Source organism: Mastomys coucha, unplaced genomic scaffold (genome assembly GCF_008632895.1).
Source record: "Mastomys coucha isolate ucsf_1 unplaced genomic scaffold, UCSF_Mcou_1 pScaffold18, whole genome shotgun sequence".
In the NCBI taxonomy this organism is placed as follows: domain Eukaryota; kingdom Metazoa; phylum Chordata; class Mammalia; order Rodentia; family Muridae; genus Mastomys; species Mastomys coucha.
This window is the reverse complement of record NW_022196900.1, coordinates 13,829,822-13,844,282: the sequence shown is the minus strand read 5'-3', so window position 1 is coordinate 13,844,282 and position 14,461 is coordinate 13,829,822. Positions and strand designations below refer to the sequence as shown.

Here is a 14,461-nt window from a genome sequence, read left to right as displayed (position 1 = left end):
AGTTAAGTAAGGTTGAATTCTAGAGAATGCATATATACTGGATGGACCATCCAAATACAGGTGGCAGTTGAATACGTATATGTATGACAGACATAATCCAGGAAGTGACTGCAGGATAGCAAAAAAGGTCTAGGGAGTCAGCTCTGGAGGGTGACATCATTGGAGATGAAGAAGACAAGACAGGGACTCAAAGGCAAAAGTAAGTAAAGAAGACTGAGCAGATGGTGTTTATGGGAATGAAGAAAAATCTAGAAAAAAAAATCTAGAACAAAGAGCAAGTCAACCGCTAGGAAATCTATTAAAATGAGAACTGGAAGTTGTTTGGTGAGAGCTATTTGGCTAGTGGAGTACTGACTCGTTTAAGAGAATCAACTAGAGGCTGGACTATACTTCTTTTGTGTTATGACAGGGCAGGATGGTTTTGTTTTTAAAGCTAGAATAAGCATATTTGTATGCTGAGGGCGGAGAACTGGAAAAACTAGCTTCAGGAGACAGAATGTTCTGTAGCCATTTCCTTCAGCTAAGTGTACAGTGGATGAGTTGATCTTCCCCAGGTGCAGAGTAGGAGAAAAAGAAAGGCATGGGGGCCAGCATGCAGGCAGTGACAGGGAGTGTCAGTCTGCACTCTCTTCTGATAACTTTCATTTGCTTGTTTCCAGAAAGGAAGAAGGTTCAACAACACAGAATGAAGAGGAGGAGCAAGTCCTGAGAACAATTTAAGGGAACAGAAGAAAATCAAATTGCAGAACAATCAATGCTACCACGTAAACCTATGCTCATCAGTTATGCTACTCTTCAAACCTCTTGCAAAGCACATCTTGCAGTCATTTTAAGTAGAAAGTGAAAATGCAGTTGGAGCTAAATACAAATAAGGTATATATGATCTAAACCAAATAAGTAAGTATATGGTTTAGATTAAGAAGAATGGATAGGATAATGCCTAGTGTATCCATCAAAAGGATCAAAATGTTAGCGCTTAGCTTTTACTTTGCTACAGTGATGGTCAAAGATTTATGCTAAAAGACTTAGCGAAGTGAAATGCTTTGGGTAACATTTTATAATGAGCTGAGTTTGGCAGTAGTCTGAGGCTCATGGAATCTTGGAGGAGAGACACAGTGGCAAAAAGGGAGTCTGAAGAGCCCGCAGTATCTCCAGAACAACTTTTTAAAAGACAGGCCTTATGGGAAGATGCTTTTAAAATGTGGTCTCATGAAATTAGAAGGTAGAGCAGAGCCCCGCCCATTGAAGTACGGTACCTAGACAGGCATGAGATCACAGATGAAGGACATGTCACTCATCGCTGAGTAGGGCTGAGCTGCAGGTGCTGCAGCCTGTGCTGCTTGCCCTGGTGGGAGAGCGAGGCAGCGCTGTCAGCAGCCATTCAGGTGAGCCTGTGAACAGGTGGAGCAGCCGCCAGCACCAAGGGCAGAGTGTTGTGTATTGTCTTAGAATCTGTCATCTCTGCCCCAGTTGCAAGGGTCATCCTGACTCTGGACAACAGGATATCTGAGAGGAGTCTCAGCTATAGTCCAGTATTTATGGTGCTTCGGAAACTGAAACCTTGAACGAGACCAATGACTTGTTGCAATAAGTATTTGCATGTAAAGATGTTTGGGTAAAAAACAATATTGTGTAACATACTGCAGTCTGCAGTGTCACTCTGGTGATTAAATATGCCATGGAGATGTGGGAAAGGTGACTGAACTGTTGGCATGGTTTGGAGAGATGCGGAGCTAGAGACACTGTGGTGACAAGTGTGGGAACACAGCAGTGGCGGACCTGGGAACATGCCATTGCTGCGTAGGGCCGATAAAGTGGTGTAGCAGCTTTGAACCCCAGAATGGGCTGCTCAGGCGCATGACTGCCCTGGCTCTGGGCAGTGACAGGATGTCCGAGATGCAGAATGGTTCATTTTCTGGATTGGGACTCTTTGAAAAAGACCTCCACGGTCTGCGCTGCTGCTGGAGACTGGAGACCATGTTGGTGTCCATGTCCATGGTCCATGCTGCTGCCAGGGCCAACATTGATGTTCATGGTCTATGTTATAACAAGACACCATTGTTGGTGTCCATGATCTGTAACCACTCCATCCCCCCAAAAGAAAAGAAACAGTGTATAGACAGGAAGCCATTCAGAAGTCCTTGAAATTTGTGATAGGGATGATGAGGTGTAGCTCTTCACAGTCCATGGAGCAGAGGTGGGGGGAAGCCTCTGGTCTCTACACAGGGCTGGCCACGGGTAGTTTGACCACGCTCTAATGAGTATATGGACAACACAGATTGGGCTCTATGTATTTCTTTTTCTTTTCTTCCTTTCTTTGGGGAGGGTACAAGGGTGGGAAGGTGGACCTGGGAAGAATGGAAAGTGAGTGTGATCAGGATGCACTGTGTGAAATTCCCAGACAACCAAGAAAAACATTATGCTGGAAAAAAACATTTTATAAATGTATGTTAAAATTCTAAAGAAATTAAAATTTTTTTAATTATGTGCATTTGGGCCTTTAATAACTAAAAATTCATTGTATACATTCATTACATATGGTATTGTGCTATCTAAGGACATTTTCACACAAGCACACATTGCTATGTTCCCTCCGCCAAACCTCTCTCTGCTCCCAGTAGTCCCCTCTATTACCACAGACAGGTTTTGTTTTTACTTTCATTTCATATAGACATATGTGAGTTTAGGTGCATACAAAATCTAGGGACCACTCTGAGAGAAAACATACTTGTCTGAGACTCGAAAGTATCTGAAGCTGGCTTAATTTTATCTTTTAATTGTCAGTGCATGTGTATGTGAAGCACATGCCGAGCTGCAGCTGTGTCACTAAATGTTACAATGTTCTGAAGGCTGCCTGAAGAGTGTGAAAGCTGCACAGCCTGCCTTCCTGAGCATCATCTCATCGTGCTGACAGCAAGACAGCAGTGGTACAGAAGCTCGCCCCCAGAGCCAGCGAGCGTGCTAGCCACTGTGTGCTTAGCACCTGCAAAGCTGCCACGTTGTTGTGATGTCATTACGCTATGCAACACAGGAAAAGCTCCAGAGAGGATATATATAGACAAGACACACTTGGAAAGAATCAGAATGAATCTGAAGGCTTTTATTAGGGCAGAGATTTCCATAATTACAAAGATCTCACTGAAATATAAGTGTCTCATAATATTTATGAGTAATTCAAGGTAAAGTAGTAAAAAAGCAATTAAAAACAAACACACTAAAACCATATTATACATCAAGTCTCAAGAATGTATTATTTTCCAATTTTGACTTAATAATGAATGTGAAACTGTAATTAATACAGGTGACATGTATTATACTTTTCTAAAGTATAAAGACAAAGGCTAGATTTAATATTTCTATCAATCCCACTTGATATCACAAAAGAAGGATTGTTGGTAAGAAATTGTTTTAAATTTCAGGAGAAATAAACATGATAAAAAGGCAGATATTATATTTATTTAATTTATAAACACGTTGAGGGAAAAATTTCAAAATCATTTTTTGAATACACGACTTACTCATAAAATCACAGAAGGAAAGATACCGTGGAACAGTGAAATACCAGGACATAGAGTAACAACAACTTTCTGATATCTAGTAGATATAAAAATGGACAGAAATATTTCCTGAACCACTTGTAGTAAATGGTTCAGATAGCCTTAAAAATGCAGAGGGCACAGTGTAGTGGCTCGGCACCTCTTTCAGACAGCAGACAGGGCAATTCTCTTAGAGAAATCAAGTACCGGCTGTAGACACATCTCACCTCTGTGGGGGATGCTCGAGGCTGGGTAGGAAACTACTTCAATGGTGAGAATGATGTTGGAATCAGGAACATATTCTGCTGGGACTCTAGGTAACTGACACTTTCCCGAACTGGAAAGACATTTTAGAAGACAATGAAGCTATCAACGGAATCACATTGGTTCTAAAAATAATTCACGCCTAATTAAACAGCTCACCGGCAGCCACCACTCGAGGGTCCTCGTGAGACCTATGTCTCCCAGCTGCTCGGCTGTCTGCACTCTCGTTCCACCACAGAACATGAACTGCAGAAGTAAGTCATGAGTTAGCTGTAATTTTATTGATAAGAGGCATTTCTTTCATTTTTGAGATTAGAATTATATCCATTCTCCCTTCCTTTTCTTCTTTCCACACCCTCCCATATATCCTCCTTGCTCTCTTTCCAATTCATGCTCTCTTTTTTATTGTTGTCTGCATATAAGTACATGTGGTACATGTGCATGTGTACTATATTCTAGATATCTTTTTTTAAGATTTATTTATTTATGTTACATATACACTGTTGTTCTCTTAATGCATACCAGAAGAGGACATTAGATCCCATTTACAGATGGTTGTGAGCCACCATGTGGTTGCTGGGAATTGAACTCAGGACCTCTGGAAGAACAGTCAGTGTTCTTAACCGCTGAGCCATCTCTCCAGCCCCTAGATATAATCATATAGCAGGTAATTTTAAAAATGTGTGTGGCACTGGGCATGGAGTCTGGGGCCTTTTGAAAGAATGGGAATGACCGCCGGGTCGTACGTACTCTACTTCTGCTCTATATCCCTGACCCTCATTGTGTATGTGTAGCTCTGTATGCTGTGGCTGTGCATGGATACGTGTGCATGTGCGAATTAGAGATTAATGCCAGGTGTCCTCCTCAAGTGCTCTCTTCCTGTTTTGGTACAGGGTCTCCCATTGAACTTGTAACTTAATAGGTTAGACTAGCTGGCAAGCCTCCTACTTTCACCTTCCCAGGGCTGAGACTGTAGCTGGCGCACTGTAGCCAGCTTTCACCTTCCCAGGGCTGAGACTGTAGCTGGCACACTGTAGCCAGCTTTGATATGGGCGCTAGGGATCCAACACGGGTCATCATGCCAGTACAGTGTCTATCCACTGGAGTCCTGAGAAGTTCTCACCATCTCTCTCTCTCTCTGTCTCTCTCTGTCTCTCTCTGTCTCTCTCTGTCTCTCTCTGTCTCTCTCTGTCTCTCTCTCTCTCTCTCTCTCTCACACACACACACACAGAGTTTCTAGCCTATTTATATGTGACAGTTCTTTGGTCTTTGCATTCTTTTGCCATTCACAGAACACTGTTAACTTCAATAAACAGAAACAGGTAACTTTTTTGTTTGGGTTTGTTATAAAAATTCATATTTATATTTTCATTTAGAAACAGTATCTTTACTCCAATATTATTTATCTTGAAATAAATCATGAAACTTTTAGAAAACTGATGAAAGGAATTAATATTTTCTTAAAGACTCTTCCAGTTTCTAAACAACTGTTAACCTATGAAACAGCTCCAAAAGGTATTAGTAATCACAATAAAAAAAAAGATAAAAATCAGTGTTTTCATACCTAACAATTAGAAAAAACCCTTCAAAATTAAAATCAAAGTTAAAAAAAAAAAACCTCAAGAAACATAGGCAATCACCAACATTCATCAATCACCGTCTCACGGAAATAGACAGCTGTACCTCTGTTGAGGGCTCCATATTCTGTGTGAAAAACGCCAACTAGTGTAGAGTAGCCAAGCTCAACATGGGCATTTACTGCCCTTTTGAATGCATTACCCCACAGAGCTGGGCCTCCAGGCTTCATCTGAAAGGTAGCCAGTTCATAGACTCCTAGAATTGATAGAATCAAATAATTAAGTAATTACTCAACAGACACTATTCAGGCAATTTGCTTTGACTCTAGGAGTGGGAAGCACACACACACACACACACACACACACACACTTAAAGAGTCATCGTCTGGCCCAACTTGAGAGCCACGCCATGGGAGGGAGCCCACACCTGACACTATTAATGATATTCTGCTATGGTTGCAGACAGGAACCTAACATAGCTGTCTCCTGATAGGCTTCCTGCAAGAGTAGATAGAAACAGATACAGAGACCCACAGCCAAACATTAGGAAGAGCTCAGGGAGTCTTGTGGAGGCGGGTCCCCCGACAACTGGAGCAAGGGCTGTCTCTGACCCAGAGTCTGTTGCCTGCTTTTGGAATCCCTTTCCCCTAGCTGAGCTGCCTTGTCTGGCTTGAGTGGGAGATGATGCCCTTGGTTCTGATGTGACTTGATATGCCAGGGCAGGTTGGTACCAGGGCATGGGGGAGCTCCCCTTCTCCTCAGAGAGGGGGAGGATAGAATGGAAGACGTGGGGTGGGAGGGTGGGACTGGGATGAGAGGAGGGAGGGAGGCTGAGATTGGGATGTAAAGTGAATAAGTAAGTTAATGAAAAAAGGGTCATTTGCAGCTAGTTTTATGCAGATGTATTTGTTAATTCTTTGCATTATTTTTCCTCATTTTTATGTTGAGAAGTTCTTACTTATGTTTAAGGTTAATCTTAATAACTGAGGGGAAATAGAAGCTATATTAAAAACAATTACATTAAACAGTTTTAATCTGGCAATTTTATCAATGTACCAGATATTGATACTTTATCACAGAATTGGATAAAAAAAATTAAATTAAATTGTGTAAGTCCATCAGAAAGGAAATAAGTATCTTCCGATCTCCTACTCTTCCCATCATTTCTGCCGTTGAGAGTCTGTTTCTAACAAGCCTAGCAAGGAAACAGTTGGCCTGAAGCCACGTCTGACTTTCAGGAAAAAGAACCTCAGCATGGGCTTTAGTGTTCTTAAATATCCAAGTATTGTCTGAGAGGGTTTTGTTGTTGTTGCTGTTGCTTTATAACCTCTACTCAGAAATATAAAGCAGAAATAAGAAACTGGAGGAGAGGTAGATCTGACAAAAAAAAGAAGAGAACAAGGCCATGAAAGATTTATGAAAAATTTAGAGGAAAATAACACTTAAGCCCAGTGAGAGGGCTCAGTGTGTAAAAACGCTTGTTGCCAAGCCTGACAGAGTTCAGTCCTTGGAATGTATACAATATAAGGAAGGAACCAACTCCCCCAAGTTCTTCTCTGGCCTTCATGTGTGCACTATGGCATTGTATATATACTGCATAAGTAAATAAATGTGGAAAGTGCAAAAACCAAACCAAAACAAAAACCAGAGTAACTATGATTTGACTTTGCAAGAGATGGCAACTATGTTTGCACAGTGCTGAAAGCAAACGGCAGGTCTAAGTAGATCGATGCTGCAAACCTTGTGGCTTGGGCCCCAGAACCCAGGCTAGAGGGACAAGGGAATGAAGAACAGTTCAGGTGAGGTTCTGTAACATTGCTGCCACCACCACCACCTGAAACTTCCCCTTGTGTTTTTAGGTGCAGCACAGGGGGCAGGGTTAGCTAACCTAGTAGGAGGCCTCTGTAGGTGAGCAATCTCAGGCTGTAAACACGCAGGGGGAGGAAGCTGCAGTTGTTGACACACAGGATCAATATAAATAAATATTCATACGTGAGTCCTAAGGAAAATTTTGCCATTTCTATTGAGTCTGGGCTTATGGGTAATGACTTTGCCAATTGTCCTATGGGTCTGAGGCCTTGTGTATCCTGGATAGGCTGTGTTCATGTAGGAATACACATTCACTCAGGGCTTCCTCTGCTCCTTACAGACAAGGTCTCAATGAGACTTTTCAAATTTCTTGTACTCTAAAAAACAGAGTTAGGAAAAAGGGAAAATAAAAATTAAAATGTTATGCTTTTATTATCTGACCTTTGTTTAAAACTGGATTGAGATAACAGTTTCTTTGAATCATCAAGAAGAGATATCATAAGGAATTACTTTCATACTGAGAAAGAAGAGGAAGACAGTAAGGTTAGCTGCAGTGTACCATGGTAATGCCAGTTCTATAAGTAACGATGTACTTAATCAACAACACTGTAATCTGTCAGAAGTATTTTTGTATTTAAATGTTTATATTATTTAAACAAGTATGGAATTACATGTCTATAATTTCTGCATTGGAGAGTCTAAAGCAGGAGAACTGTGAATTAGAGTTCACCCTGGGCTACATCATGGGATCGTGTCTCAACCCTAGAAACTTTAATACTATACTGATTTTTTTTTCTACATTGGAATTAATGTTTGGAAGGGCTGGTGAGATGGCTCAGTAGTCAAGAGTACTAGTTGCTTTAGCAGAGAAGCTGGGTTCAGCTCCTGGTACCCACATGGCAGTTCATAGTTGTCTGTAATTTAAGTTCCGTGCGGACCTAATGCACTCTTCTGACCTCCCCAGGTGCCTGGCATGCCAGCTGTGTACAATCATACAGGTTTCAAAAAATACATACATGCAAACATATACACGTGTGTGTATGCATATGTCTGGGTATATATATGTTTATGAAAAATTCTTCATTAATTAATTCTCATTTTTCAAGAATAAACTAAGACCAGTTTATTCTCAATACTCACAGCATCATTTCTATATAAAACAAATAATTTATTGGTTTTTTTTTTCCCAGGGACACTTTTTTTTTTTTTTTAGTAAATCACTTAACATCTTAACAGTTTCAGTCATGACAACTTACAGTGCCAAAGACAAACTCACCTTCCTTGGGAGGCATTCCTATTTTGCACCATGGTACCAAGTAGGCAATTTCAACCTCTTGTTTATCAATGAAAGCCAAATTTGGAATGAGGAATCTCTCCTGCCATTCCTTATCCTTGGCCAAGGCTTTGCGGACTTCAGTTCGATGAGCAAAATTATCTATGGTAGAAAAAAAAATGGAGAAAAGTTTATATTGTCTCTCCTTGGATTTCACCCAAATGAGCATACGTTTTATCCATAGCACGTAAGAGGCTGTGTTATGGCTTTGGGAACACTTACATGCAAAGATGTGCTATCTGCATCAAATCACAGTCTTCAGGGTAAAAGAAAAAGAAACTATTGTAATCTAACTGTACTGGCTGGTTTTGTGTGTCAACTTGACACAAGCTAGAGTTATCACAGAGAAAGGAGCCTCCCTTGAAGAAATGCCTCCATGAGATTCAGCTGTCAGGCATTTTCTCAATTAGTAATCAAGGGGAGGAAGGCCCATGGTGGGTGGTGCCATCCCTGGGCTGGTAGTCCTGGGTTCTGTAAGAAAGCAAGCTGAGCAAGCTAGGGGAAGCAAGCAAGCCAGTAAGCAGCATCCCTCCATGGCCTCTGCCTCAGCTCCTGCCTCCAAGTTCCTGCCCTGTGTGAGTTCTTGTTCTGACTTCCTCTGGCGATGAACAGCAATGTGGAAGTGTAAGCTGAATAAACCCTTTCCTCCCCAACTTGATTCTTGGTCATGATGTTTTGTGTAGGAATACAAACCCTGACTAAGACACTCACTAAATGGGCTTCACAGGTTCTACCACTCAGCCGTGTACAGGAATTAAGTTACTGTATGTTTCTCAGTCTGTAATATGGGGAAATAAGATAACATCAACCATCAAGTTTGTGGTAAGAATTAAACGAGCCCATGAAGAGGGTTTAGAATAGACTTCAGCACTTTGAACTAAATATATGTGGAATCTTCTTATTCAACTGAAGAACCCACCTGACAGGGCCAGTTGAGAGAGAAATACTTTAGTAATGATGGTATGATATCCCTTGAGCAAATATCAACATAAGTAAAAGGAAAATGCACCCATCAAGCCCATTCTCCTTACGGTAAAAAAAAAAAAAATGGTATTGATTCTTACACTCTTGCTAGTTCTTTGAATGGGTCATGTTTTAACTGGTATAGCATCTGAAGCCTATATTAATTTTAATGAGACTTGATCTATTATAACACAGAAAAGGCCCAACTGTGCCGTGTTAGGTACAGAATGAAGAATTTTCATAGTAAAGCATTTTTTGAACATTAATTTGGACACTGATGGAGAAGCCCAAAATGAAATGATTAAGGGTTCCTTAGGCACCCTCAGATCCTGACATAAGCTGTGAAGACCAGACACGGGAATAAGAAAGTTCACAGATTCTTCACACTTGTTCTCAATTCCTCTGCCTTTATCTCCATTATAGAACAAGACAGTGAGTTCTTTGAAATAGTGAAGAACTTAAAACTAAAGTGATAGCTAAATATAACAAAATCATTAAAGCTTAGAATTGAGAAACTTAAATGCTGATAGATACCCTCTCAAAGGCTCTTAATATGAGACTTATTAAAATAATAACTAAAGCTGTCAATACCCAGCTCTAGCTCTATTAATAGGATCTTTTCATTTTGTATTCTCTACAGACATGGACTTTTGCCAGCACAGATTTTAATTTTACAAAAGATATTTTTTCCTAACGAACCATTCTAAAACTGAGAGTTAAAGTTAGTTCATCACATTAGAGATTCATGAGACAATACATACCCATACATATTAACCTCAGAGTCTAAGCAAGTGGTTGATACAAAGTGGTCACTAAGTAATGGCTATGTTTATAATATTGCTTTCAAAATGTTTTCTGTAGCCCCTGTGTATGTACAGTAACACAAACTGAAGAACCAAGCTTCCCAGGCTACCTAACAATGAGCATTTGCAGGAAGCAGAAAGCTGTGCGACTCATACCATACTTCCAAATATGGAACACTCTGTTCGTCCTGCCTCCAAATTCTACAGTCCAGTAGCCAATCATTTCAGAGTGAGCTGTCCGAAGGTGAACGTTTTTCTTAAAATTTTCCAGGAACTCATTGGTCTTTGAGGGCTTGAGAAAATAGGTGCGGAACTCATATAACGTCCCATCGCTTTGCCTTGGGCCTGTAGCAAAAGGTGAACATACCTGAGAAAAGACAAGGGATATTCAAGTATTTTGGAAAAGACTTATGCTGTTACAATCATATATTTGAGCCTGGAAACAAAGGACACAAAGTAGATTCATAGCTCATATTTCTATTTCTCCTGTCAGCTTTATAGACAGACATGTTTATGTAGATACACCAATAAAGGTGACTGTTCTTTGGTGGGCTGAGTAGTCACTCTTCCTAGCTGGAGGCCATCTTTAAGCTCATTTTCACGAAAAGTTGCTGCTGTGCAATCACCAGAGTTGTAATCAGGTTTCTCGGGAGCCTTGTAACTTTGGAGTTTTCTCTTATTTAGTCAAAACCAGTAGCTAATAGTATGACTCATTTAAAGGAAGGCTGCACATTCTGTATGTGTGTCTTTTTGACAGACATAATGAAAATGCTTATTAGCAGAAGGCTTTGGGGTGGGTCCCTAAAAGAAATGAGTATTATTTAGATCTAAACTTCTTTTTAAAGCAAAAAAACAAAACAAAACAGGATGCCATGAACCATTAAAATTGTTCTGCGGTCAGGCGGTGGTGGCGCACGCCTTTAATCCCAGCACTTGGGAGGCAGAGGCAGGCGGATTTCTCAGTTCGAGGCCAGCCTGGTCTACAGAGTGAGTTCCAGGACAGCCAGAGCTACATAGAGAAACCCTGTCTCAAAACAAACAAACAAACAAACAAACAAACAAACAAGTTGCTCTGCAATACAGTGGATGACTGTATAAAAGCTTAAAAGGGAGAATTTAAGGAGACAGAAGTGGTCTGATAGGCACTGCATTCACAGAGCATAAAGGAATCAGGAATGTTAAACGTGCAGGGGCCTCTCCTCGGTGGAGGAATTATCTGTTTTCCTTCTAGGGTGGATACTGTTGAGGATCTGGGGACCTTTTTGCTATCAGTGGTGGCAGACCTCACCCAAACCCCCAGAAGGACTGGTCTAGACTTTCCCTCCTAGACTATTATCTCCTGCTAAACCCACCCTTAGGGGAGGTACTTTAGTACCTGCTGACCTCTAAGCTATTGGTCAGAGCCACACTAGGTTCTAAGCCCTTAAACTACAGAATGCACCCTCATGTACTGTGCAAAGGAATTCCTATGTAGTCACACCTTAAGCTTACCTCACACCTGGAATTGCTGACTGTGGTCTGGAAACCTAGAATGGGAAAGGCTGTTTCTGAAAACTTTTCCCCAAACTGTACTGTGTTAAGTATGCTTACATGAACTGCCCGGCGTTAGACTCCCCAAAGTCTGAACCAAGTTCTCATTCTCATCTCTGCAGGTTCACTGTTGTGCCTGGACACCTGCAGGGTCCTCCTCAGTTTGAAAAGAAAGATGCAATACAAAGTAGGGCGTTTAACGCACCCAAGTATATCAGGTTGATGGAAACATCCTTTGGTAGACATATGCTTTATTTGAAAGCACCTTGCCATTAATTACCCTGTGTATGGTTACACACACACACACACACACACACACACACACACACACACACACACGGCATTCTAGCTTACAGTGCCATCCTAACTGGGTTGAATTAGCATGTACCCACTTTCTGAAAGTGATTAATTGAGAAAAATATTCAAAACCACAGTGGTAAGTAGAGCTTTGATAAAATCAGTGCTTACCTTGTTCATCTTTAGGACTAATGAAAGCAACAGGCCTTGACTCTATTTTTTTACAAGACATAATAACATATGAATTTTTCCTGGGGACAGGGGTAACATATTCACCCAAGTATCTCATTTCATTCACGACTATAATGAGTTATGTTTCTATTGTCCCAAGTTACTAAGCTTGTTATAAAACACACAGCTCCTACGTGTGGTAGGAATGCTCTTTGGTTTGTTTGTTTGTTTGTAACCACACTCTAAATAAATGCCTCATACTAGTTTAAAATGTATAACAAAAGCTGGCGAGTTGGCTCAGTGGTTGACAGCACTAGTTGCTCTTGCAGAGAACCCAGGTTCCACTTTCAGCACCCATTTGGTGGCTCTCAATGGACTGTAACTCTAGTCCCTGAGAGGCCATTGTCTTCTTCTAACCTCTTAAGTGCCAGGCATGTACAGGTGTACAAACACACAACAATAAATCTAAACTCTTAAATACATACCAGATCATAAAAGATGAAACATGGCAGACTTACAACAATCTTTTAGAATGATTTGAGGAATTTGTATTGGTAGAATAGAAATAAATTACTGATCAAAGATACTTTTACTATAATCTTTCACACAAAGTATACATTCAAGAAATCTGTATTGAAAAGGTGTGTGTTAAGGGGTGAGGTAATTTTCTGTTGCAGCGCTGAGCCAAACCATGCCAGGGTGGAAATCTGCTTGTTTCTATCTCCAAATTAGAGCTTTCTGTCAACCATATTAGGAAGACAGCGAGGATAGAGGCCGTATGGACATTGCTCTTTGTTAGTGTTCACCACAAAGTCTGTCTCTAGACAGCTTAATGCTCTTCCTAAACAAAGGAGGTCAAGAACTTCTGGGTTCAAGTCACAAATGGCCCAGGGTCAACAGCTGAGGCTGGTTGGCTTCCTCTTTTTTACGAAAGTCCCATCTCTGGCACAGCCAGTTTCAGCAGGCTCCAGGGCCGTGCTCGGCTTAAGATCCACGGACCCTGAGTTGCAGGGCAGGATGCTCCCAGGGCGACCCTGAACTCCACAAAACGCGGGCACTTGAACCAGGCAGAAACTGTAAAACCATCAATGACTGGCAGTCGCGATGGTTGATGACTGCAAGAACGCAATGCTCAGGGCTTCGGGGACTCCCCGTGCCAGGGAAAGGCCTCCGTCCACTATCTGGGGAGGCAACCTAAGAAGCGAGTGAGTGCCTCTTCAAGTGTTGGGCGCCTCGGACTCACGAAATACTGAGTCCTGATTCAACCAACGAGGGGTCAGAGAGCGAGGGTGTAAACTCGCGCTCCAGACCCCACCCACCTCGCAGCGTGGCTGGTTCCAGCCCCACAGACCCCGCCCACCTCCCTGTACCACCCCTCACGGCAAGACTCCGCCCACCCCAGCCGCCACTCAAGACAGGCTCCGCCCGGTTCTTAAATACAGCCCATTCTCCGCACTACAGACCCGCCCACCTCGCGGCGTCGTCACCACGCGCACCACGAACCCCGCCCCCCATGGCCGCTCACGGCCGCCATACGCCCCGCCTACCTCCCTAGGCGAAACTTGTTCTCCCCCCCCCCCACAGACCGCACCCGCATCTCTGAAACCCGTTATTGTACAACGTAATGGCAATGTCCACCTCCCTGCGCGCGACTCTCGCACGCCCCCGCGGCCCCTACCTGAGGTACCAGAGCCCGCGGGGCCAGCGCCGTCCTCAGGCCGCTTCGGAAAGCGAGCATGGTACTGTCTTGAGCGCGCAGGAAGACGCCGCCGGGCGCTGGGATCCGCGCTCTCCCCGCTTCCTGGTGCGCGCGCCAGCTTGGGTTGGGTCGGTGCTGGACTGGGCAGGGCTTGGCGGCGTGTCTCCGCCCTTCCCCGCGGGCGCCAGACGTGAGGCTCGTGCAGATGCTGGGCCTGGTTTTGTTCCCCATTCTGAGCGGTCACCTTATCTCCAGTACCGCGACTACACTCCAAAATGTAGGGCGTGGCATGGATGCTTCTCCGGGTGGGGTGAACTTGTAGCAACGATCAGCGAGCTTTCTCCTGTATGACAGAATACTCTGCATCCCCATTGCAACCCCAGACCCCAACCCTAGCATGGCCTGAACAAAGATGGGCTAATTTTCCTGGAGCCCAGAATAGTGGACCCTAGGGCCTGAAATCACATGTGGGGACTGAA

The 14,461-nt window shown here is 42.7% G+C and overlaps 1 protein-coding gene across 2 annotated transcripts; it reads right to left on the bottom strand.

Annotated features, from left to right (window-relative positions):
* Positions 1-1,050: 1,050 nt before the first annotated feature.
* LOC116096018 (protein NipSnap homolog 3B) lies at positions 1,051-14,136 on the bottom strand. Of its 2 annotated transcripts, XM_031377411.1 has the most exons (7): positions 13,962-14,136; positions 10,442-10,652; positions 8,463-8,621; positions 5,484-5,633; positions 3,960-4,046; positions 3,764-3,873; positions 1,051-2,348 (listed from the first exon to the last, which is right to left on the bottom strand). In XM_031377411.1, the coding sequence occupies exons 1-6, from the start codon at positions 14,019-14,021 to the stop codon at positions 3,797-3,799; spliced, it is 744 nt and encodes a 247-aa protein (XP_031233271.1). In that variant the 5' UTR covers positions 14,022-14,136; the 3' UTR covers positions 1,051-2,348; positions 3,764-3,796. The 2 variants fall into 2 exon arrangements, with proteins under 2 accessions (XP_031233271.1, XP_031233270.1); XM_031377410.1 differs by lacking the exon at positions 1,051-2,348 and having other exon boundaries at positions 3,070-3,873; positions 13,962-14,133.
* Between the last annotated feature and the right edge of the window lie 325 nt (positions 14,137-14,461).

What these genes read in the sequence shown, in the direction of transcription:
- LOC116096018 (XM_031377411.1), bottom strand. Translation starts at nt 14,021, where the DNA reads ATGCTCGCTTTCCGAAGCGGCCTGAGGACGGCGCTGGCCCCGCGGGCT. An exon ending in AGGAATGCCTCCCAAGGAAG is followed by an intron (nt 5,634 to 8,462) that starts GTGAGTTTGTCT and finishes TATCAATTCTAG; the next exon opens with GAGTCTATGAACTGGCTACC. An exon ending in ATATGGAGCCCTCAACAGAG is followed by an intron (nt 4,047 to 5,483) that starts GTACAGCTGTCT and finishes TTACTTCTGCAG; the next exon opens with TTCATGTTCTGTGGTGGAAC.